This window comes from Aotus nancymaae, unplaced genomic scaffold, assembly GCF_030222135.1.
Source record: "Aotus nancymaae isolate 86718 unplaced genomic scaffold, 86718_ANA_hifiasm-v0.15.2.pri h1tg000006l, whole genome shotgun sequence".
In the NCBI taxonomy this organism is placed as follows: domain Eukaryota; kingdom Metazoa; phylum Chordata; class Mammalia; order Primates; family Aotidae; genus Aotus; species Aotus nancymaae.
Genome location: NW_026988417.1, coordinates 92,304,734 through 92,330,272, shown reverse-complemented (window position 1 = coordinate 92,330,272; position 25,539 = coordinate 92,304,734). Strand labels below are relative to the sequence as shown.

Below are 25,539 nucleotides of genomic sequence, written 5' to 3'. Positions count from 1 at the left end.
GGTCATTAGAGAAATGCAAATCAAAACTACATTGAGATACCATCTCACGCCAGTTAGAATGGTGATCATTAAAAAATCTGGAGACAACAGATGCTGGAGAGGATGTGGAGAAATAGCAACACTTTTACACAGTTAGTGGGAATATAAATTACTTCAACCATTGTGGAAGACAGTGTGGCAATTCCTCAAGGACCTAGAAATAGAAATTCCATTTGACCCAGCAATCCCATTACTGGGTATGTATCCAAAGGATTATAAATCATTCTATTATAAGGACACATGCACACGAATGTTTACTGCGGTACTGTTTGCAATAGCAAAGACTTGGAACCAACCCAAATGCCCATCGATGATAGACTGGACAGGGAAAATGTGGCACATATACACCATGGAGTACTATGCAGCCATAAAAAATGAAGAGCTCGTGTCCTTTGTAGGGACATGGATGAACCTGGAAACCATCATTGTCAGCAAACTGACACAAGAACAGAAAATCAAACACTGCATGTTCTCACTTATAGGCGGATGTTGAATAATGAGAACACATGGACACAGGGAGGAGAGCATGACACACTGGGGTCTGTAAGGGGGGAAATAGGGGAGGGACAGCAGGGGGTGGGGAGTTGGGGAGGGATAACATAGGGAGAAATGTCAGATATAGGTGATGGGGAGGAAGGCAGCAAACCACACTGCCATGTCTGTACCTATGCAACAATCTTACATGTTCTTCACATGTACCCCCAAACCTAAAATGCAATAAAAAAAAAGAATCTAAGAAGACTAGATAGAACGCTGGGGATTGCTAACATTTTCAATGTGGTCAACATTGCAGATTATATTGCCATTCAACAGTTATCTGGTGTCCCTACTGCAGTGGGCCTATATACTAGAAGATTATACATTTCTGTCCTATTGAAGGAAGGGTCAGATTTAGACATGTGACCTGTTTAGCCATTGAAATGTAGGTTGAAGTGGCATGTGTCACTTCCAAGCAGAAGCTTTGAGATTCCCTCTCCCATCAGCATGATGACTGCCAATGTTCTAGATCGAAGCTGCTCAGTCAGACTGGTCTACAGATGACCCATAAGGGACATATAACATGATCAAGAAACAAGGCTTCTTAAGACTGCAAAAACTGCCATAAGCAATAAACTAAAATAAAGATTCCGTTGCTTAATTCAAAGAAACCACAGGAGAGAAGTGCTCAGGAATGTGTATCACCAAACTGCCATGAAAAAAAAAGCTTTATTCATCAGTCATGCCAAGACAGCATAAAGCCACTGAGGGAGGGAGAGAGGGAGGGAGGGAAGGAAAGGAAGGAAAGGAAGGAAAGGAAGGAAAGGAAGGAAAGGAAGGAAAGGAAGGAAGGAAGGAAGGAAGGGAGGGAAGGAAAAAATGTTCTTTATTTTTTCACTGTCAGGAAAAATTCTGAAAGACTCTGAAATGGACCAAATAAAATTATATATAAATATATATCTTGTCTAGTGCATTATTCTGGTCTATCTGGCACTGTAGGAGCTCTTAACAATTTTTGAGCTATTTCATCTCTGTACATTGCAAAAAAAAACAAAAACAAAAACAAAAAAACTTTATAGCAATGCAAATGATTATTATCCATAGGAATGCAAATAAATTTTTTCGGGTAGAATCAATTGATTATTGACCCAGGATATCAACCAGTTTTGCATCTATTTGTAAATTTACTTTAGCTTGCCTATTTTCTTATATGCGTGTCCTTTGAATTCCCCTTCAAACTGGTTGTAATGTCTTACTACCCCCTAATTAGTGAACAAGTTATAAAAATGTTTTGACATTTTATCTTATATTTACAAGACAGTAAATATTTTATCTTTCTGGAAAGATTATTCTTTAATACCAAGTACCCACCTCCCACAGCAGTTAACATGATGAGGATGTGGGGGCAGTGGAGGGATGAGTAGACACCATTCCCACAGACAACCACCATCCCTAGACTTATCAAAATAAGAAGAGAATATTCTATATTAAATGGATGATAGAAAGTTGGACAATAAGACTGAAAATTCTGAGACTATACTTTCAATAAGACATGAAGGTAAGACTCTCAAGAGTGAGCAAAAGTGTTATGAAGTTGAACAGATTGTCATTCAGAGGCAGGAGAAAATGTTCTCCAGCTGAATAACATTTAAAAGAAACAAATGAGCAATTGCAATTTGATTATTTTGCAAGGCATTTTTGTTCAGTGTATACATTATGCAAGATAAGAGCTTGGCAATTAGGAAGTCACGGGTGTCAGGAGACAGATTGATTTCAGTAGTGTCGGGGGTATCTGAATCAGTGGAGATAAATATAGATAACTTTCCAAAGCATCCACCCTGGCTCGCTTGCTCTTCTACCACCATGGTAGGACATGCCTTGCTTCTCCCTTGACCTTCTGCCATGATTGTAAGTTTCCTGAGGCCTCCCAGCCATGCTTCCTGTACAGCCTGTGAGTCAATTAAATCTCTTTTCTTTATAAATTACCCAGTCTCAGGTAGTTCTGTATAGTAGTATGAGAACAGACTAATACATGAGCATAATACCCAATAGTTAGTTTGTCAAATCTTGTCTTCCTCCTTCTCTCCTCTAGTAGTCCCTGGTGTGTATTCTTTCCATCTTTATATTCACGAGTACCTAGTGTTTAGCTCCCACTTATAAGTGAGATCAGGTGGTATTTAGTTTTATGTTCTTCCATTAATTCACTTAAGATAATGGCCTCCGGCTGCAACCATGTTGTTTCAAGGAGATGATTTTGTTATTTTTATGGCTGCATAGTATAGTATGGTGTATGAAATGGTTTGGAACGTGGCCCCTCTAAATCTCATGGTGAAATGTAATCCTCAGTGTTGGAGGTGGGGCCTAGTAGGAGGTATCTGGGTCATGGGGATGGATTGCTCATGGCCTGATACCATCCTTATGAGAGTGAATTCTTTCAAGATTTGGTTGTATAAGGGTGTGTGGCACCTACCTCCTCCCCCAATCTCTTTGCTCCTGCTCTGGCCATGTGATGTGCCTGCTCCTTCTTTGCCTTCCATCATGAGTAAAAGCTCCCTGAGGCCTCCCCAGAAGCCAAGCAGATGTCATCACCATACTTCCCAGCCTGCAGAGCTGTGAGCCAATTAAATCTCTTTTCTCTATAAATTACCTAGCCTCAGGTATTTCTTCACAGCAATGCAAGAATGGCCTAACAATACAGTGTATATGTACCCAATTTTACATATCCAATCAACCGTTTATGGGCACCTAGGGTGATTCCATGTCTTTGCTATTGTAAACAGTTATGTGATGAACATTTAAGTGCAGGTGTCTTTTTGGTAGAATAATTTTTATTTTGGTTATATACCAGTAATGGAATTGTTGGCTTGAATGGTAGTTCTATTTTAAATTCTTTGAGAAATTTCCAAACTGCTTTCAACAGCAGCTGAACGAATTTACATTCACACAAATTATGTGTAAATGTTGTCTTTTTTCCACAGCCTCCCAACATCTGTTGTTTTTTGACTTTTTAACAGTAGCTATTCTCACTGGTGTGAGATGGTATCCTGTTTTGGTTTTGATTTGCATTTCTCTGATGATTAGAAATGTTAACCCTAATCTTTGCCACCACAAAGCTGGGAAAATACATTGTTACTTGTCAAAATAAATTGTTTTACTTTGCTTTAGTAAGTGGGGTGGAGGGGCTGGTGTCACATACGCAATTAATAACACCCACCGCTGCAGAGGAGTCACCGTGGACTACCACTAGCTTCGTCCCATTCTCTCGCGACTGGTCCTCTCACCTGTTTACTGATTTCGTTGAAATTCTTCAGCTACCACAGGACACCGACTGGCCTTCTCTATCCTGGTTCCCATCACTCTGCTGGCCTGGCCTGCTCGCGGCTGCTCACACCAGCGCTGCACGCGGCTGCTCACACCAGCGCTGCACGGCCCCTCCACGCCTCTGCCTTACTGTTCCTCCATCTCCGTCGGGCAGAAACTTGCGGTGCGTTCAAGACCCTCCTCAGACGCCGCCTCCACGATTAGGCTTCTCCTGACCCGGGCTCTGTAACTCTTCACCTCCGCCCAAATTCCCACAGCAGTCGCGACGTCGGCTGTCCCCGACGTGGCGCTTAATTCTATTTCAGGGAATAAGAACTGTCGCCAGCCCGCAGCCCTAGCGTGAGGCGTCTGCAGAGCGCGCGCGGCAGCCCAGTCACCGGTGCCTCGGGCGAGCTTTCCTCTCCTCCAGGAGGCGCGAATCCTCAGGGAGCAGCTGCGCGCGGACACCTTTCGGCCCTCTGCGGCCGCCGTAGCTCACCCCCTCCCTCGCCGGCAAAAACCCGGAAGTAGAACTCTCAGCCGTTGTGCGTTCGGGTGAAGGCCATGGCGGATTCTGAAGAGACGTATCTGGTCGTACTCTTTCGTACGTAGTCAGGGAGCGTTTACTTCGCCACCACTTCTGCTCCTCCCCGGCCGGCTGCTCCGTGTCAGATACTCGTCTTCAGCCGGCTTCAGCCTCTCAGTGCAGAAGTCTCCCGGAGTCATGGCCGAGTACTCTTACGTGAAGTCCACCAAGCTCGTGCTCAAGGGAACCAAGGCGAAGAGGTGAGTCCTGCAGCTCGGGCTGGAACCTCCTAAGTTCTTTTCGAACGCACTGCACCCCAGCGAGTCCGGTGAAAGCCGTGGCGTGGAGGGCCGGCTTTGTGGCCTCCCAGGCTTCGCCCTGGACCCTGTCCCGGCTGGACGGAGGCTGGGCCGCGGTTCCTGGCGTCTGTGCAGAGAGGGGCCGCCTCCCGCCCGGACGACCCTGGAAACAGGGTAGACCGGCGGGTGACCCATAGCCTCGAGTGTGGGTCCCCTGAGGCATCGCTCCAGGCCTCTGCCTGGTGGGTCTGCATTAGTCGATCTCGTAGTTCATGATAACAACTTCCTTTATTAGGGATTATACTTTTCACCGTCGTGTCTTTTCTCCCTAGAAGAATTCTTGGTTAATATTTTCTAACCTAATATGTACAGTGAACCCAGGATGATTCACACAGTGGTTGAGGTGTATATGGGCTTTGATAGGGATATGGGCTCGAACCTGTACTCTATCATTTACTAATTTTGTAATTTATGGCACATTGGTTACTATGTCTGAATTCCATTTACTCATTTATTAAGTTATCAAATATCTTTGAGCCTCCGTTTACACATTTATGCTTTTAGAAGACAGTGAGGATTACATGAGAGAACATATGTGCAGTAAATAAATTGAGCCCAATTCGAGGAGGAGGTTGTTGTGGTAATTTATTAGCTTTTTAGGGAAAAATACCTGTGCACTCATATCTCTGCTTCTTTTTTAACTGGCAAATTTGCCAGACGTTGACTGTACATACAAATGTTGAGCATTTCCTCCTGGTCTCTTGATAAACAGAAGTTTTGATACTTTTAGGCGTCATGGAAAAAAAGTATCAAGGAGTGAGCTGAAGCCACTGGTCTTGAGAATTCTGCCTAGGAATCTGGCCTCATGAAGATGCTAGAATAAATGGCAGATTTATCCTGAATGAATATCAGATTTTTACTCTATGAATTTCGTGGGAGGACAGGAGAGTTATCTTCCGAAAACTGTGATGAAAATGCAGACAAGGGTGGATTTTTCGTAATGATCATATCGTAGTAATCATAGTTAATGCTTATTTAGCACTTTCAGTGTGCCAAGAAATCGTTATAGGCACTTTGCACCTTGACTTTTTTCAAATCGCCCTTGGTTTTTTCTTTTTTCTTGAGATGTAACTCATAATTATAAAATTTACCCTTTTGTACAGTCAGTGGTTTTTAGTATATATTTCAAGAGGTTTCATTAGACAATTGCTCAACATTTTCATCATCCCAGAAGGAAACCTCCTCCTACCCATTAAAGCAGTCACATCTCATCCTCCCCTTCTCCCAGTTCTTGGCAACCACTAATCTGCTGTCTATATAAGATTGCTATTCTGAATATTTCATAAGAAAGACATAGAATATGTGGCTTCTTGTATCTGGTTTCTTTGGCTTAAAACATTCTTGAGGTTCATCCGTGTTGTAGCACTTGTTCCTTTTTATGGCTGTGTAATATTCCATTGTACAGATGTGACACGTTTTGTTTATCCATTCATCAGTTGATGAACATTTGAGTTGTTTTGACTTTTTGGCTATTGTGAATAATGCTAGTATGAATATTATTATGTAAGTATTTTGGGGGCATATGTTTTCATTTCCCTTGGGTATAAATACTTAGGAGTAGAATTTCTGGGTCATATGGTAACTCTTTAACTTTTTGAGGAACCCCAAACCGTTTTCTGTAGATGCTGCACCATTTTATATTTCTACCAGCAATGTGAAGGCACATATTAGCTCTTACTCCTCACAATAACCTTAAGAGTTAGGTTAAGTTATGATCCTAATTTTATAAGTGGGGAAACTGACTCATGGAGAGATTCAGTACCTTTTCCAAAAATCACAGAGCTAAGAAGTGACAAAAACAGGATTTAAAGTCTGGCAGTCTAGCTCCACAGTCTGCTTTGAACTCTAACATATTATGTATAGAGTCTGAAGCAACTTCTCAGTACTGTATTTAAGAGGGCATAGCAATGTAAGTCATTCTAAATCAATAATTTGTAAGTGAAACAGTTTAAAAGACTTCTAAGCTTCAATCTTGTGATGTTTATTTATCATACAAATCAATATACCTAAACTCATCTATATGTTATGTCCATAGTAAGAAGAAAAAGAGCAAAGAGAAGAGAAAAAGAGAAGAAGATGAAGAAACCCAGCTTGATATTGTTGGTGAGTCAGTTTTGAGTGCTCTATTCTGAAAAAAGTCAATGTCCTAAAGCACTTAAATGTTACCTACAGTTGTAAATTTAATTTATTCTTTAGCACGGTAGACGCTACTGATGCCTTTACTTCATTATCAGAACAAAGCACAGGAGAGAAGGATTATAACTCTCGGACTTAGTAGGTACCGTTACACTGCTTAATAGCCAAAGATTCTGATGCGTAATTTTAAAGGCCTAATGTAAATGTTATTCAACTAAGTATATTTTAAAAATTATTTTCTTTGAACATGTATATATTTTAATTGTAGAAGTCAGTTGTCTCTTAAAGGAAGTATCTTCACAGGAAAAATCATCACTTCGTGAACTCTGAAATGAATGAAAATTTTAAATACAACATCAAGGTAGCCTCTAATTGATACTAGAAATAAACTGTATAATAAATAAACCCAAACACACTTAACTAGCTTATTCTCCGTTTAGTACTTTCCATAATTTACAGCACTTTTTTTTTCTCTTTTAAAACTTGGCAAGTTGCATTTTGAATTTTCATAAATTATGGCAACTTTAAAAATATATAAAATATGGAATGTCATAAAGCTAATGTTCTGGAAGAATTATTTTTTTTCAAATGGCAAATCAACAATTCTAAAATTAGGGTAAATAGGGTAGATACGTAGATGTGGACTTGCTGTGTCAAAGGATAGGTGAATGTTTAACTCTATAAGAAACTGCCAGGAATTTTGTAAAGTGGTTGTATCATTTTACCCTCCCACCAAAAATGAATTACTGCTCCAGTTACATCCTTGCCAAGAGTTGCTGGTGTTTTCAGTCTTTTCTCCCAGTCTGAGTTTTACCTTTTCAGTTTCTTAATGGTGGTTTTTGGATGTGCAGAAGTGTTTATTTTTATAAAACTCTGTTAGTTAGTTTGTTTGTTTGTTTATTTTTTGAGACAGAGTCTCGCTCTGTCGCCAGGCTGGAGTGCAGTAGTGCTAACTGGGCTCACTGTAACTTCTGCCTCCTGGGTTCAAGCAGTTCTCCTGCCTCAGCCTCCCGAGTAGCTGGGACTACAGGCACACGCCACCACACCCCGCTAATTTTTGTATTTTGAATAGAGATGAGGTTTCCCCATGTTGGCCAGGATGGTCTTGATCCCCTGACCTCGTGATCTGGCCACCTCAGCCTCCCAAAGTACTGGGATTACAGGCATGTCACTGCTTTATCTTTCTGATCTAAGAGATCTTTGCTTAACCCAAAGTCAGAAAAATATTCTACATTTTCTTTTAGAGGCATCATAGTTTTAGTTTTTACATTAAATCTGTCATTCATCTCAAATTATTTTGGTATGGTGTGGGTTAGGTTTCAAGGTTTACTTTTTTTTTTTAACATATTGATAGCCAGTTGTTCTAGCACCACTGTTGTTTCCATTTTCCATTAATCCACTTTGGTATCTTCATAAAAAATCAATTAACTATCTATGTATTGGTCTATTTCTGGACTCTGTTCTGTTGATATATTTGTCTGTTTTTCCGTTGATGTATTTCTTTTGATTGTTATAATTTCATGAAGTCTCGAGATCAGGTAGTATAAGTCCTCTAAGTTTGTACTTATTAACTATTAACTTATTAATTTCTACAGTGAAGCCTGTTGCATTTTCTCAGAGAATTGTATTCAGTCCAGATCATTTGGGGGAGAAGCAACATCTTAACAATATTGGGCCTCAATATTTCATAGTTTTTAATGTAGTGGTCTTGCATGTTTGTTTAAAAATTTATTGTTAAGTACTTTATAATTTTACACTACTGTCGGTGGAACTTTTGAATTTGATCTTCCAGTTGTTTGCTGTCAGTGTGTAGACATACACAATTCATTTTTGTATCGTGACCTTGTAGTCTGAGACGTTAAATTCACTAATTACTTCTAGCTGTTTGTTTATATAGAAAACTAAGAAATTTGCAATTATGTTTTCTGTGACTATTGTTGCACTTCTTTCTTTCTAATCCTTATGTCTTGTCTTTTTATTGCTTTATTATACTGTCCAGGACCTCCATAGTGTTGAAAAGAAGTCATGAGAATGGGCATAATTGCCTTTTTTACAAGCTTAGGCAAAAAGCTTTCAGTAATCCACCAATATAGGATCTGCAGAGATACCCGTTATCAAAATGAGGATATTCCTTTTAAACTTTGTTTCTTGGGAGTTTCTATCATAATGGCGTTTAATGCTATCAAATGCCTCTTTCTGTATCTGTTGAGATGATTATACAGCTTTCGTTATTCTGCCAGTGAATTACATTGTTTTCATTTTCAACTTAACTTTATATCCCTAAGATAAACCCCACTTTTGTTGTGGTGCATTGTACTTTGGGATAATGCTAGACTTGATTTCTAGGTGTTTTTTGTTGTTGTTGTTTTTGTTTGTTTTTTAAGATATCTATATTGGTGTTGATGGGAGATACTCGATTTTTTGTTTCCTTTTCTTGTAGTGTCTTTATTTGATTTTGGTGTCAAGATGATACTGGGTGTCATAAAATGAGATGGGAAGTACTCTCTCCTTCCCCGTTTTTGGAAATAGCTGTTGTATAAGATGGGTATGATTTCTTCTTTATATGTGTGATAGAATTCACCAGTGAAGTCATCTGGACCTAGAGGTTTCTTTGATTTGGTTTTAGTTTTTTGTGGTAAAATTAATTATTTATTTTTCTTTTTACTTTCATGTCTGTAAATTATCTTCAAGTTATTCGTTTTTTTTGAGACAGAGTCTCACTCTGTTGCCCAGGCTAGAGTGCAGTGGCGCAATCTTGGCTCACTGCAACCTCAGCCCCCTGAGTAGCTGGGATTACAGGTGCATGCCACCACACCTGGCTAATTTTTGTATTTTTACTAGAGACAGGGTTTCGCCACATTGACCAGGCTGGTTTCGATCTCTTGACCTCGTGATCCGCTTGCCTTGGCCTCCCAAAGTGCTGGGATTACAGGCATGAGCCACCGTGCCCAACTGGGAAAATTAAAAATATTTTAATAGATATTTTCAGATTTTTCTGTTGTGTCAGTTTTGGTAATTTGTGTCTTTTAAGAAACTTTTATTTCATCTGAGTTGTTGAATTTATTGGCATAAAATTGTTCAGAATATTCCTTTCATATCCTTTTAAAGTCTGTAAAATCTGTGTTGCAGTCTCTTTGTATTGGTAATTTGTGTTTTTGATATCTTTTCCTGGATCAGTCAGTCTAGCTGGAGGTTTACCAGTTTGTTTATCTTTAAAAGAGCATTTATTTTAGGTTATTAATGATCTTTTAGTACAGGGATATTCAATCTTTTGGCTTCCCTGGGCCACAATGGAAGAATTGTCTTGGGCCACACATAAAATACATTAATGATAAGCTGATGAGCCAAAAAAAAAAAAAAAAAGAACCAAAAAAAAATCTCATAATTTTTAAGAAAATGTATGGATTTGTGTTGGGTTGCATTCAAAGCTGTCCTGGGCCAAATGCAGCCCTCCTGTTGGGCAAGCCTGTTTCAGCATTTTTTATTTTCGTTTTTTTTTTCATTTTCTATTCCGTTTATTTTCAGTCTTTATTTTTTCCTTCCTTTAACTTATTTTCAGTTTACTTTGCTCTTATTTTATAGCTTCTTAAGAAGGGAGATAGAACTTTTTGTTCCACTTTAGTTTTAGCTGTAGTCAACACATTGTGTTTTCGTTTTCATTCCATTCAAAATATTATCTAGTTTCTCTTGTGGTTTTTCTTTTCTTGGACCCATGAGTTATTTAAAAGTGTACTGTTTAATTTCTACTGCATAGGGACATATATTGTAGATATGTTATTGTTGCTGATTTCTAATTCATTTCTAGTATGGTTGGAGAACATACTTTCTTGGTGAATTTCCATGTACACACTTGAAGAGAATGTGTCTTCTGCAGATGTTGGTTCAGTGTTCTTTTTTTTTCTGGAGATGGATTCTCGCTCTGTTACCCAGCAGACTGGAGTGCAGTGGCACAATCTCAGCACACTGCAACCTCTGCCTCCCAGGTTCAAGTGATTCTCCTGCCTCAGCCTCCCAAGTAGCAGGGATTACAAGCACCCATCTCCACGCCCAGCTAATTTTTTTTTTTTTTCATTTTTAGTAGAGATAGGGATTCATCATGTTGACCAGGCTAGTCTCAAGCTCCTGACCTCAGGTGACCCATCCACCTCAACCTCCAAAGTGCTAGGATTACAGTCATGAGCCACCTTGCCCAGCCCGTTCAGTCTTTGGATATCAGTTAGATCAACTGGTGGAGCTCCTGACTATGCAAATCTTCTGTGTCCTTACTGATTTTTGACTAATCCTACAATGTATTGAGAGTTATGTTAAAATCTGCAGCTGTAATTCTAGATCTGTCTACTTGAGCAGTTTTTATCTTTATTTCTGGTAAATGTCTAGTTAAATTATTTGACCATCCATATGCTCCTGTCAAGCGTGGGGCTTTGTTTGTTTGTGCTTATTTATTAGGGTTTTGCCTGTAGTCTTAGACTGTGACTCTTACTCTAGAAAAGGTTCATCCTCGTGGGCCTCAACCACATGTGCTAGGTATACTTGGTGAGTTTTCTCCACTCTGCTGTGTCCCAAAATTGTGTGATCTCTGGGCATCTCCAGTCAGCCCTCAGCAGCGCCAGCCACTCTGCAGAGGCCGTGTGGAGTCTGACTCCTGGGTGCACTCTTCCAGGCCTTGGACACAGATCTGCAGAGAACTGTTGCATACTCTTTTGAGTCCTTACCTCTATGTAGTTCCCTCTATAAACTCTGAACATTTTAGTACTGCAAGACTCTCAGCTCAGTGAGATTGCCTCGTTCTTGGAGGTCTCTACCTCTCTCCAAGTGGTCAAGAAACTCCCATTGGGCAGAAAACCGAAGTGCAGCTGAGATTTGCCTCCTGTGTTTTCCTGGTCTCAAAGATCTCAGTCCTCTTCTGCCTGTGTTCCAATCCCTGAAAACAGTTTTTTCAGATATTCTATCCAGTTTTCTCATTGGTCATGGTGGGAGGGCAAGTCTAGGACCTCCCATTTCATCTTGGGTGGAAGAGGAAGTCCTTCTATGTCTTTTTGTCCTTCCACCTTCTTTTGCATTGTGGATTTTCCAAACTTGCCATATAAGTAAGCGTATGCCTATTTTTAGAAGGAAAGAAAAAAAAAACCTTTTGGGCTGGGTGCAGTGCGCCTGTAATCCCAGTACTTTGGAAGGCCGAGGAGGACGGATCACCTGAGGTCAGGAGTTCGAGAACAGCCTAATCAACATGGCAAAACCCCGTCTCTACTAAAAATACATAAATAATGAGCATAAATAAAAATAAATAATGAGCATACATAAATAAATAAGCAAGGCGCGGTGGTAGGCACCTGTAATTTCAACCTCTCGGGAGGCTGAGACAGGAGAATCTGTTGAACTTGGGAGGTGGAGGTTGCAATGAGCCAAGATTGCGCCATTGCACTGTAGCCTGGGCGACAGAGCGAGACTCCATCTCAAGAAAAAAAACCTTTTAATTTTTTAAAGCTGTTCTGTTGGTTCCTAACAAGGATCTGAAGGGATTGGTAAGTAGGATGAAAGAAATTCTCTCTTTCACATGGAAAATACCAAATGTGACATTAATTTTAAAAAAAAGCATCTCTGTAAGGAAAGAGTTTCCCTGAGCTCTACTAGATTCAGAAGCAATTGAAGTTACAATATCGAAGTTTGCAAAACACATATTTTATTTACCCAGTGACTAAAGCTAAGTAAGCTCTGGGTTAATAGAAGGTCTGTGAAGGGTACTTACACTACAGTAAGACTGGGGAGGAAAATTCCACTTCCAAATCTAAGATACGTCATCCCTTTGTGCCAAGCACATAACAAACATAGAAGATTAAAGGGGGCCCTTAGCGCAGAAGTACTAGGTCAGTCAGAAGGTGAGGTGAGCTGTCACAGAGCCTTCATGCTAGAAATAAGGTGCCATGGTACTATCTTACCAGCTGTGACACTGGTACATCCAGCCATTTGGCTTTTTTGTCGGGGAAGAGGGGAGGGAGAGGGTCTCGCTTTGTTGCTCGGGCTGGAGTGCAGTGGTGTGATCATGGCTCAGTGCAGCCTTGACCTCCCAGGCTCAAGCAGTCCTCTCACCTCAGACTCCCCAAGTAGCTGGGACCACAGGCTTGTACCACCATACCCAGCTAATTTCTTTATTTTTTATAGAGATGGGGGTCTCTCTTTTTTGCCTAGGCTGGTCTTAAACTGCCTGGCTTGAGTGGTCCTCCTGCCTCAGCCTCTCAAAGTGCTGGGATTACAGGCATGCCAGACATATGTAAACATAAATCTGGTTCCTACCCCCACAGAGTTTATATTCTAAACGATTGAGTAAAAAAGTATAATATGTGAAAAGCTTTGTTATGCATTGTGAGACAACACAGTAGGAATATTCGACCATCTGCCTAAGGTTTAAAAGGAAGTAACTTTAAGCATGTGTCTAAATAGCAAGTAATGTTTTAGAACACATTCTCAGATTCAGCTTAGGCATCTGCAGCATGTAGACAGCTTGAACAATAACCTGACTTAGAGACAGACAACTTCAGTCCCCACTGCTCTTAGTATCCACTGCTTTTTCACAGCTAAAACCCCCCACAGTGGCACTGGTAAATGTTATGTTACTTTAGTCATTAAAGATGCAAGTGTACATCCAAGGGTTGAATGTAGGCCACTTGCAGAAGATAGGCAGAATAGCTCACATGTAATTCTTGATGATACCATGTTTAGCTTTCTTATTCTTTGAAATCTCATTGAGAAGAAATACTGGCATCTGCTCAAAGTAATTTCTTTTTCAGTTCACAATTTTATAAGTAATGTATCATTTCCCTACTTTGACAGAGTATAAAAATTTTGAGCAGCTTGTCTGCCAGAAATTTCTTCTTCATTTGCAAAACATTAATGAGATATTATATTTAAATGTTTTAATTTAATATTAAGTGTACTTGGTCAACCTGGCATGGAACATACAAAATAGAAATAATTTAAAATCATTAACTATTACATTTGTAAGAAAGACTTGCTAATCATAACTGCTCATAATGATTCTGAATAAAGCATTACTTTTTTTAATGAAAACAATTGTAGCTATAAGGCAACTCAAATAATCGTCTAACTTGCTCATTAGTTTGATTGCTAATAGTCTTTAGCTGAAATTGTAATTTTGATTAATTTTCTTTCCATTGGTTTTGTGTGTGGGGGGGTAAAATATACAGAATATAAAATTTGCTGGTTTTTCTATTTTTAAGTGTACACCTCAGTGGCATTTAAATACATGCACCATTTTACCTTCCCACCAGCATTGCATAGGGTTTCAGTTTCTCCACATCCTGCCCAACATTTTTTTTGCAGCTATTCTAATGGGTGTGAAGTGGTATTGTATTATGATTTTGATTTACATTTCCCTAGTTTCTAGTGATGTTGAGCATCTTTTCAAGTGCTTATTGGCCAGTAGTGTATCATCTTTGGAGCAATATCTGTGTACTTCCTTTGCCCAGTTTTGAATTGTGGTATTTGTCTTTTTGAAGTTCTCTATATATTCTGGATATTAATTCCTTATAATGGATGTAGTTTACAAATATTTTCTCCATTCTCTGGATTGCCTTTTACTCTGTTGACAGTGGTTCTTGATGTACAAAAGTTTTTAATTCTGATGAAGTCCAGTTTGTTTATGTTTTCTTTTGTTGCCTGTGCCTTTGATATTCTATGCAAGAAATCATTGTCAAATTCATTGTCATGAAGCTTGTTTTCTTCTAAGAGTTCTCTAACTTTAGCGCTTACCTTTAGGTCTTTGGTTTATTTCAAGTTACTTTTTGTATTTGGTGTTAGGTAAGGGTCCAACTTCATTTTAGCTAAAACTTTATGTATTTTAAAATTTATTATGAAAAGCACAAATTGTTTAGTTGAATGGAAAATTTTGTGCAGTGGAATTAACTCAGTTTTTAAAACCTTTTTATTATGGAAATATCCAAACTAATACATACATAGAAGAATATAATGAGTCTCCCATTTACCCATGCCCCCAGCATTCATTATCAATATTTTGCCAATCTCATTTCATTTACATATACCCACACACACCCATTTTTTTCCTAGAAAGTTTTAAGTTAAATCATAGGTATTATCTAATTTTACCCATAAGTACATAAATGTAAAGTTGTTAACATGTACATTTACATTAACATTCTCTCATCATCTGTTTTGTTCTTTATTTTTATATGTTATACCATGCCATTATCAGACCTTGCAAAGTTAAGAATTCTGTAATATCCAGTTAATAATTGACTTATTTTTACCTACCTAAGTAAAATTTAGGAGAGAGATTTGAGGATCTTTTTTAACATTAAGATATAAACTTTTGTAACAACTGCTTAAATAGTTGTTCCCTAGAGTCCAACATTTTTATTGGTGAATTAGAAATTAAGTTTACGTAGACATAGATTCTGCTCATTTTGCTTTCAATCTAAAATCATAGTTAAGATTACTATGCTGGGAAGTCTTCCTGTAGGGAATTTCTAAGAAACAGATTGTAATAGGCATTGCCTCTGGAAGTAGGCATGAATAGATGGCTGGGGTCTATAATGAGAGAGACCATTCTCCATGTATCACTTTGTACCTTCACACATTGCCTTTTTGTTTGGTTTTGTTTTGTTTTGTTTTGTTTTTTTTTTTTGAGACAGGACCTTGCTCTGTCACTCAGGCTAGAGTGCAGTGGCATGATCATAGCCCACTATAACGACCTCCTGAACTCAAGTGACCCTCTTACCCCAGCTCCCCAAGTAGAGTAACTGGGGTTAGAGCATGCACCACATGCCCAGCTGTGTGTTGCTATTTTGTATTTTAAAAAGAACCGAATCCTGACTGTGCTGGTAGTCATGTGAATCTGTGCACATACATGCAAACAAGTGCATGTAAAACCGGTGAAATCTGAGTAAGGTTCATGGATTTTATCAATGTCAGTTTCCTAATTCTAACAGTGTATGATAGTTATGCAAGATGTCATCATTGAGACAAAGTGAATAAAGGATATGTGAGATTTTTGTATTATTTCTTATAACTGCAGAATAAAAAGTTTTTAAAACTAAGTTATGAAAACAACAAAAAGACTCTTTCAAAACTAAAATGTAAAGTTTAAATATTGATTTTATTTTTTAGGAATCTGGTGGACAGTAACAAACTTTGGTGAAATTTCAGGAACCATAGCCATTGAAATGGATAAGGGAACCTATATACATGCACTCGACAATGGTCTTTTTACACTGGGAGCTCCACACAAAGAAGGTTTGTGTCTGGAAGGGTAGAGGCTGCCACAAGTGTAGATTTTATGACATTCACTTAGGCCAAACTCTAACTAGTCTCAAACATTTTCCGAAGGAATGGAGCCATTGCATTTGACTCATCCATTTTTTTGTCCTTCCTTGATATTTACAGCCACTGGCAAGTCCTTCTTTCTAATATAAGCATTTGAAAACATTCTGTATAGTTCCAGAAGAGTCTCTTTGGAAGTCAAAACAACATGAATAATTAAAATAGTAAGTGGAAGGAAAAAGAAAATCTACTTGAGTCAAAATGTTTGAATTTCTTTTTTATTCAGACCTGTTGCCACAACTAACCTGTGTGTGTTCAACAATTTGAAGTTGTCTCATTTTAGCCCATTAGAGAAAGCGCTAATGAGATATGAAGTAATTAGAAGATAAAAAGCGGTATCAATTGGTCAGCATGGCTACCCCTTGAATAAATGAAAACATTTAGCTTTTTAAGTAAGTGCTTATTTATGACTGTATTTTAAAACATAGAGAAGATATCTTGGAAGTTACTAAATAAGCATTAGGTCAGCCTGTCTGCTTATATATTCAGTATATAAAAGTTAGCACTATAGTTGAAATAAGTTAAATAGATCTTGATTCCAAGGATACAGTATTACAGTGAAATCAGAATATCTGAATATTCTTACATTAATTGCAGAAGAAAACTACATTTTTTAAAAACAAAATAATGTCTTTATATTTATAGCAAATGTCAAATTTATTCTCAAATGTTTTTTTCTCCAATAGTCGATGAGGGCCCTAGTCCTCCAGAGCAGTTTACGGCTGTCAAGTTGTCTGATTCCAGGTGAGCTTATGTTGTACTATAATTAGTAACCAGTTATTTTTAAAATTTAATTTTATTTATTAAAAATGTTATATCTGTCTTACTTAAACCCACAGAGTAATTTTGATATAAAAAACAAAATAACTTTTTCGAAAAGTAGATTTTGTGATATACTTTTTGTAGATTTCCTATCAATATGTAATGGTAGGCTGGGAAAAAAGTATGTAAGTTAAAAAATAAAGATTAATAATTTCACAGACCAAATAGATTAAAGAAGAAATCAAACAGTACAAAACCTGGTTCACTGTTGCTATGATATTTAAACTCACTGCTCAGAAGTCTAGAGACAAACAGGGATAGTGTTGAAACCAGCAGAAAGTGTTACAGAATCATAACTACCAAAAGAATATTTTTACGCACTATTTTTACAGTCATTTTATAAGGTAACCTTTTTTATTCTCACATTGTGCAAAAGTATGGAATGATTCTCTGGGTAGAAGATACTGAAAGTTAGTTTATGGTATTTTAGTAATTGGTTACATCAATATGATAATGATTTCTGTTATATTATCATTAACATATAAAGGAGTAAAAGTCAATTCTGGCATCTCAGGAGATTCTCGGTAAGGTAAAAGATTAGAAATTATAATTTTAAAAAATCACGTTAAGATGAGTATTTCTGTACTTCCTTTGAAAGTCTGATGTATGGTAAAAGACAAAGAATAAAAGCAGAGGAAGAAAAAATTAAATAGAACTGACAAATGGGGAAATTTTTGCAACAACCTTAATAGGCAGTGAGTTCTTACTCTTCATAAGTATGTACAGAATTCATAGCGCCCCATCAGACCCCAATAGAAAACTTGCAAACAATAAGACCTCAATAGAAAAATGCACAAGGGGCATAACCAGATAATCTAAAAACTAAAAAGGAAAGAAAAATAAAAACAATTGTTAGTCTAGTTTATTACTAAAATGCAAATTAATAGGATACTGGTTTTTCCATATCAAGTTTTTAAGTTTTTTTAAAAAGTCATATTTTTTAAACAAATCTATGATACAAAACATACTCTCTTAATTTGAGGTAAGAGTGTAAATAGAAACAGCATTTTCTGGTAAACAGTTTGATGATATAACTTTATACCCTTCGATCCAGTTATTTCCTTTTTAGGAACTTTTTCTAAGGATAAATCAGCAGTTTTATGTACAGAATAGATGTAAATAGAACTATTTAAAAACAGAAAAAGTAAATTTTAATAATTTATTGAACATTTCTAACCATTTAAAGAGGTGTAATTGAAGAATGATGAATTGGGAAAATGTTTGCTATGCAATATGTAAGGTATAATGTTTGTATTAAATAAGCAAAACATAAAACTGTAAATATGTAACTGCACTGTCCAATATGGCAGCAACTAGTCACATGTAGCTTTTTTATTTTTATTTTTTTTTAAGAGATAATCTCACTCTGTCACCCACGTGGGAGTGTAGTGGTGTGATAGTAGCTCACCATAACCTCAAACCTCTGGGCTCAAGGGATCCTCCTGCGTCAGCCTCCCAAGTAGCTGGTATTATGTGCACGCCACCATGCCCAGCTAATTTTTTTAATTTTTGTAGAGGGGGGGTCTCACTATGTTGTCCAGGCTGATCTTGAACCTCTTGCCTCAAGCAGTTTTCCCTTTGGCCTCACAAAGCACTGAGCTTATAGGAGTGAGTCAACACTCAGCCACATGCAGCTTTTGAATACTTAGAATATGTCCAGTCTGAAACTTTAGATATGTGCACACCCCCACACATACACATGTCCTGTTTTGATGTTCTCTAATTAATTTTCTTTCTCTCAGTTTTTAACTTTTACCTATCTTATTAATATACAGAATTGCCCTGAAATCTGGCTATGGGAAATATCTTGGTATAAATTCAGATGGGCTTGTAGTTGGGCGTTCAGACGCAATTGGACCAAGAGAACAATGGGAACCAGTCTTTCAAAATGTAAGTGCTGTTATTGTTTATAAAAAATTCCTGTCAGTTTAACAAAAAGTCTGTAACCGTCAATGGTAATATATTTAAAAAGAAAAAGTAGGATGCAATAGTGTAATGCATTAAATTGGAAAAAAATCAGTAAGAACGTATAGCCTTAAAGAGAAATCAAAAAATAGTGCAACAAACATAGCATTAGTACTTTTGCCCACGATTATTTCTGTATACCTTTAGTTCCTAGATGTGGATCTCATTTCCATTAAAGAACCAGTCAATTTTAGGTCTTAGGGTAGGAAACCAGAATAGTTCCTAAGTATCTTCTTCGTAGCAGAAATCGTGGATGCTTTCAGAAACATTAGAAACTGTATGCGAGCAATGGAGCAAGCTAAGACCAAGTTGTGACAATTTGTGTGTAAAATGAATAATAATAGCTCATTGAAGTAAATTATCTCTAAAAGACTTCTAGTTCATAGGCTTAAAATAGTGTACGAAAAAATAGTTTTACTATAAAAGAAGAAAAAAGATAATATATTAATTCTTAATTGTAGTAAGTAGGCAGCTGTAGGATATGGATGTTTTGTCAAATCTTTGTTGATGGCCAGGTGCAGTGGCTCACACCTGTAATCCCCACACTTCGGGAGGCCAAGGTGGGTGGATCACGTGAGGTCACGAGTTCGAGACCAGCCTGACCAACATGGAGAAACCATGTCTCTACTAAAAATACAAAATTAGCCGGGTGTGGTGGCACATGCCTGTAATCCCAGCTACTTGGGAGGCTGAGGCAGGCGAATCACTTGAATCCGGGAGCCAGGAGATTGCAGTGAGCCGAAATCGCGCCATTGCACTCCAGCCTGGGAAACGAGCGAAACTCCATCTCAAAAAAAATAAAAATCTTTGTTGATACGGAATGTATAATTTGCTTTTTTTCTGTTGTGTAAGAAGTAAAGATTGAACAAAAATATGTGAGTGCTAAATAGTCTTTAAAAAGTAGATAACTATATCAAAAACAGTAAGGACCTGTGGGCACCACAAAACAGCCAAATGGAAGATAAGCTCAGCCTTGAGTAGCAGCTTTGGTTGTCTACAATAATGAATTGAAAATAGGGATTCGAGTGGTCTCGGGCACAGACCCTCGCCCCGCCCTCCGCGAGTCTCGCGAGAGCTGCCCCTTCCTTGGGCCCTGGAGCAGAGCGTTTGTCGCCGATGTCGCCGTGCGAGGATGCTGCAGTGGGTGTAGGGTCCCTGCAGGCCGAGCGGTGAGTCGCCCGCGGCCCGGCTTCTGCCGTTCTCTCTTCCCGGGAGGCTACCCAGTCCCCTGCCTCGGCGACGTGCCTGTTTACCTGTAGGGGCGGTGACGGAGGCGCAGGTGCACCCGACTGCCAGCTGCAGAGAAGCTTAACAACGCGAACCAGCTGGGCGACGCGCGCGCACTCTCGCGGAAGCTTGAGTCTCGGCGCCCACCGTAGACGTCGCGGCAGAGGCAGCCCGTTGCTTTGGAGCCAGCGAGACGCGGCTGGGCCTCCACCTCTGTGGAGAGGGCCCGCCGCGGGCTTTGTTCAACATGTCGGTGCTGGATGCGCTTTGGGAGGACCGAGATGTCCGCTTCAACCTGTCCGCGCAGCAAATGAAAACAAGACCTGGAGAAGTCCTTATTGATTGTTTAGATTCGATTGAAGACACCAAAGGAAATAATGGAGATAGAGGTAGACTCTTGGTAACAAATTTAAGAATTCTCTGGCACTCTTTGGCATTACCAAGAGTCAGTGTTTCTGTCGGTTACAATTGCATACTGAATATTACAGCAAGGACTGCTAACTCTAAATTACGAGGCCAAACTGAATCTCTTCATATACTAACAAAATGTAACAGTACTCGTTTTGAATTTATATTTACAAACTTGGTTCCTGGAAGCCCTAGACTTTTTACTTCTGTGATGGCAGTACACAGAACATATGAAACTTCTAAAATGTATCGTGACTTTAAATTGAGAAGTGCACTAATTGAGAACAAGCAACTAAGACTGTTACCACAAGAACATGTATATGATAAACTCAATGGAGTATGGAATTTATCCAGTGATCAGGGCAATTTAGGAACATTTTTTATTAACAATGTGAGAATTGTGTGGCATGCAAATATGAATGATAGTTTTAATGTCAGTATGCCATATCTGCAAATTCGTTCAATAAAGATTAGAGATTCAAAATTTGGTTTAGCTCTTGTCATAGAAAGCTCTCAGCAGAGTGGTGGATATGTTCTTGGATTTAAAATAGATCCTGTGGAAAAACTACAAGAATCAGTTAAGGAAATCAATTCACTTCACAAAATCTATTCTGCCAGTCCCATATTTGGAGCTGATTATGAGATGGAAGAAAAGCCACAGCCGCTTGAAGCTCTGACAGTCGAACAGATTCAAGATGATGTAGAAATAGACTCTGATGACCACACGGATGCTTTTGTGGCTTATTTTGCTGATGGCAATAAGCAACAAGATCATGAACCTGTATTTTCAGAAGAGCTGGGGCTTGCAATAGAGAAACTGAAGGATGGATTCACCCTGCAGGGACTTTGGGAAGTAATGAGTTGATCTTGAGTTGAGATGGATTTCTATTTAAAGATATCTCAAGTTTAAAGATACTAGTCACCTGCCGTAAGTCATGGAATAGTTTTTATATTTACAACTTTTATATTTAAAGCTTTTAAGAGTTTTTTAATGATTGAGGAAAAGCTCATTTAGAAAACTTACAGTTTTCTAAAAATTATATTTAAAATTGTAATCAAAATGTATCTTGTTTATAAATGTTTATTTTGTACTTAATGCCTGTAAAGTCTTAGTTTTCAGATATTAAGTGACTGTATCATGTTGGGTTTAATAAAGAATTTATGCAGCACCAAAAAAAAAAAAAAAAAAGAAAATAGGAACTCATGAGTGTTTTCCACAATGACAAATTGAACAAACATCCCCCCCAAAAGAGGTACTCATTTAGACTCATTTCCTTATCCCCTAGTGTAAAATCTTGTCAGTCACTGAAACTATTTTGACCCCAACCCATTGAGAAATGCATTTTTACATTGCAGCCCAGCACACAATTAATAATTCTTACTTATCCATGTGTTATGCACCTTGATATTTCTTATTCTCTTTTATCCCTTCCTCCTTGTATATTTCTTTTCTTTTTTTTTGCCAACACCATTCAGGAACCACTGAATTGATTTCATGACCCACTAATGTGTTGCAACTCCTTTGAGATGATCCTACTCGTTATGATGAGATACTTCTAATAAAAATATGCCAGTAGAAAAGACCAATATATCATAAGGCCAGGATGATGAGTTAGATAGTACTAGTAATACAACATTTTAGGAAAGTTCATTTCATTTTATTTTTAGGAAGGACACTAAGTTTCCAAAATTTAAATTTAAATGAAAGAGGCACTTAAAACTCTATTGCAAAAAGGGACTCAGCTGAATAATCTGCAGCACAGGTTTAAATCACCTTGGGCCATATAGCCATGTTCCAAGGCTCACCAGGAGCCATCCAGATGAGAGACGAACAGCCCTTGCCACTTTGACTAAGAAATTAAATTCACATTATCAGCACTTTTTTAACTGGATGTGATGTAAGGTTAACATATTCTGTAATTGTATTTGTAAATGTTTTCTCTGAATGTTATGGTATTTTAAGTTTTCCAAAAGAACTAAATACAAGTTATAATTAAACATTATATTTGTTAAGGGAATAAAGTTAACCACATTTATAACCCAGCTTTAGATACACAAGAAAATTAGTTTTTAAAGCTTTAATAGAAAGCAGTGTAATACATCAAACATTAAACAACTAAAAAAAGTATACGAATATTTATTTTCACACGCAAAAGTCCCTCAGACATTGATTCTTAAATTTAAAGACACCAAAGGCATCCTGTATATCTTTTCATGTTTTCTAATTATGAGGAACATAAATTTCCCTTAAAATGCTAATATTAGTATTAAAATGCTAATATTTTAATAAAGTATCATGCAGTAGTAATTATGTTCTTGTCTTTAAAGTTAATTTTTCAAACTGAACTAAATCAGTTATAGTTTCAGTAGATTTTTTAAAAAGGAAGCGATCCTACTTCACCTAATTAGAATTTAATCCTACTAAAAAGATACACTAAAAATGTTTATTGTGGTAATCTTCGAATTTTAAAATGATAGGTGATTTTGGTTTCCTTTTCTATATGTTCTTATGTTTTGTTCAGGTTTTCTCTGAGTTCTTTTCCTTGATTTTTAAATCAGAAAGGAAAAATGAATTCAGTATAAACAGCGTTTCTTCCACAAGTATTCTCATGGCTCTATTTTGTTATTTCGTTTCACTTAGGGGAAAATGGCTTTATTGGCCTCAAATAGCTGCTTTATTAGATGTAATGAAGCAGGGGACATAGAAGCAAAAAGTAAAACAGCTGGAGAAGAAGAAATGATAAAGGTAATCATGACATTTTTATACAGATGACTGCATTTCACACATGCGATGTGACTGTATCTCTAAAATGTTAAATCGTCAATTACTGTCACTTTAAAGATTTAAATAATAGTTTTTCATAATATGGTGTTTCAAATAGACTCATTTTTAATTATAAATCCAGCAATTGATGCATCTGTGACCTATCTTGCCATTATCTCCATGTATTAGTATCTTTTTCTGAGTACATGCTCTTTTTAGTCTTGCATTTTCTTGTTTTCTTGCTTGTATTCTAAAATCTAATTTTTAAAATAGATACTATGTACACATGGTTCAGTATTTTAAAATAAAAGCATATAAAGATATATGCCTGCCATGCATCTTACTCAAACTGTGCCCCATCTTCTGTTCTTATCTCTTTCCCTTTGTTTTTTTACAGCCTCCTAAAATTTTTTATAAACATGAATATGTTTATAATTTTCAACTGTTTTACACCAAAGATAGCCTCCTCTATAGTCTTCTAGACTTTGATTTTTTTTTTTTTCCTTAAAATTGTATCTTGGAGGGTTTTCTATTACTTTGAATGTAGGAAGTTTTCTCTTTTTCTCTCTTTCCCTGTCTCTTTTATTAACAGCCACATAATATTCCATTTTAGGAATGTACCTTAATTTATTTAATTAGTCTCTTATAGATGGAAATTTAGGCTGTTTCCAGTCTTTTGCTCTTATAAACAATGCTACAGTGCATACATAACATTGAATATGCATTAATTTGTAGAGTGCGGGTGGGCCTGAAGATAAATTTCCAGAAGCAGAATTACCAGGTCAAGGGTATATGCATTTGTGTTTATGTTATGCTTGAGCTTCCATGATGATAATCACTCTCTGAAAGATAAAAAAAAAAAAATCATAGCAGAACTTTTGGGGCTTTAGCCCTCAAATGTTTTTATATTTTTATTAATAGTACGAGTTTTCTTTCCATTAGGAGGAACACGGATCACATAAAATATGATTTTTATTTATTTATTTTTTTGGTCATTTCATTTTTATTGTCTTCCCTTTTTTTTTAATTGCATTTTAGGTTTTGGGGTACATGTGAAGAACATGTGAGATTGTTGCATAGGTACACACATGGCAGTGTGATTTGCTGCCTTCCTCCCCATCACCTATATCTGGCATTTCTCCCCATGCTCTCTCTCCCCCACTCCCCACTCCTGCTTTCCCTCCTCTATTTCCCCCCACAGACCCCAGTGTGTGATGCTCCCCTCCCTGTGTCCATGTGTTCTCATTGTTCAACACCTGCCTATGAACATGCGGTGTTTGATTTTCTGTTCTTTTGTCAGTTTGCTGAGAATGATGGTTTACAGGTTCATCCATGTCCCTACAAAGGACACGAACTCTTCGTTTTTTATGACTGCATAGTACTCCATGGTGTATATGTGCCACATTTTCCCTGTCCAGTCTATCATCGATGGGCATTTGGGTTGGTTCCAAGTCTTCGCTATTGTAAACAGTGCCGGAGTGAACATTCGTGTGCATGTGTCCTTATAATATGACAATTTATAATCCTTTGGATATATACCCAGTAATGGGATTGCTGGGTCAAATGGCATTTCTATTTCTAGGTCCTTGAGGAATCACCACACTGTCTTGAACAATGGTTGAACTAATTTATACTCCCACCAACAGTGTAAAAGTGTTGCTATTTCTCCACATCCTCTCCAGCATCTGTTGTCTCCAGATTTTTTAATGATCGCCATTCTAACTGGCGTGAGATGGTATCTCAATGTAGTTTTGATTTGCATTTCTCTAATGACCAGTGATGATGAGCATTTTTTCATATGTTTGTTGGCCTCTTATATGTCTTCTTTTGTAAAGTGTCTGTTTATATCCTTCGCCCACTTTTGAATGGGCTTGTTTTTTTCTTGTAAATCTGTTTTAGTTCCTTGTGGATTCTGGATATTAGCCCTTTGTCAGATGGGTAAATTGCAAAAATTTTTTCCCATTCTGTTGGTTGCCGATTCACTCTAATGACTGTTTCTTTTGCCATGCAGAAGCTATGGACTTTGATTAGGTCCCATTTGTCTATTTTGGCTTTTGTTGCCAATGCTTTTGGTGTTTTGGTCATGAAGTCTTTGCCTATGCCTGTGTCCTGAATGGTTTTGCCTGGATTTTCTTCTAGGGTTTTTATGGTGTTTGGTCTTA

The 25,539-nt window shown here is 37.7% G+C and overlaps 2 protein-coding genes across 3 annotated transcripts in view; both read left to right on the top strand.

Moving 5' to 3' along the window:
- Positions 1 to 4,345: 4,345 nt before the first annotated feature.
- Positions 4,346 to 25,539, top strand: part of FRG1 (FSHD region gene 1) — a 32,309-nt gene continuing 11,115 nt past the window's right edge. The window contains exons 1-6 of one of the 2 annotated variants that reach the window (XM_064369525.1): positions 4,346 to 4,602; positions 6,737 to 6,804; positions 15,979 to 16,104; positions 16,878 to 16,935; positions 18,789 to 18,903; positions 23,255 to 23,359. In XM_064369525.1, the coding sequence (XP_064225595.1) occupies positions 4,541 to 4,602; positions 6,737 to 6,804; positions 15,979 to 16,104; positions 16,878 to 16,935; positions 18,789 to 18,903; positions 23,255 to 23,359 (534 nt within the window). In that variant the 5' untranslated portion in view covers positions 4,346 to 4,540. The remainder of the gene's footprint in view (positions 4,603 to 6,736; positions 6,805 to 15,978; positions 16,105 to 16,877; positions 16,936 to 18,788; positions 18,904 to 23,254; positions 23,360 to 25,539) is intronic. The other variant, XM_012452808.3, reaches the window with a different exon arrangement.
- LOC105717544 (Bardet-Biedl syndrome 5 protein homolog) lies at positions 20,381 to 21,807 on the top strand. The gene has a single exon (XM_012452805.3). It carries the CDS (start codon positions 20,453 to 20,455, stop codon positions 21,476 to 21,478), a length of 1,026 nt encoding a protein of 341 aa, XP_012308228.2. The 5' UTR covers positions 20,381 to 20,452; the 3' UTR covers positions 21,479 to 21,807.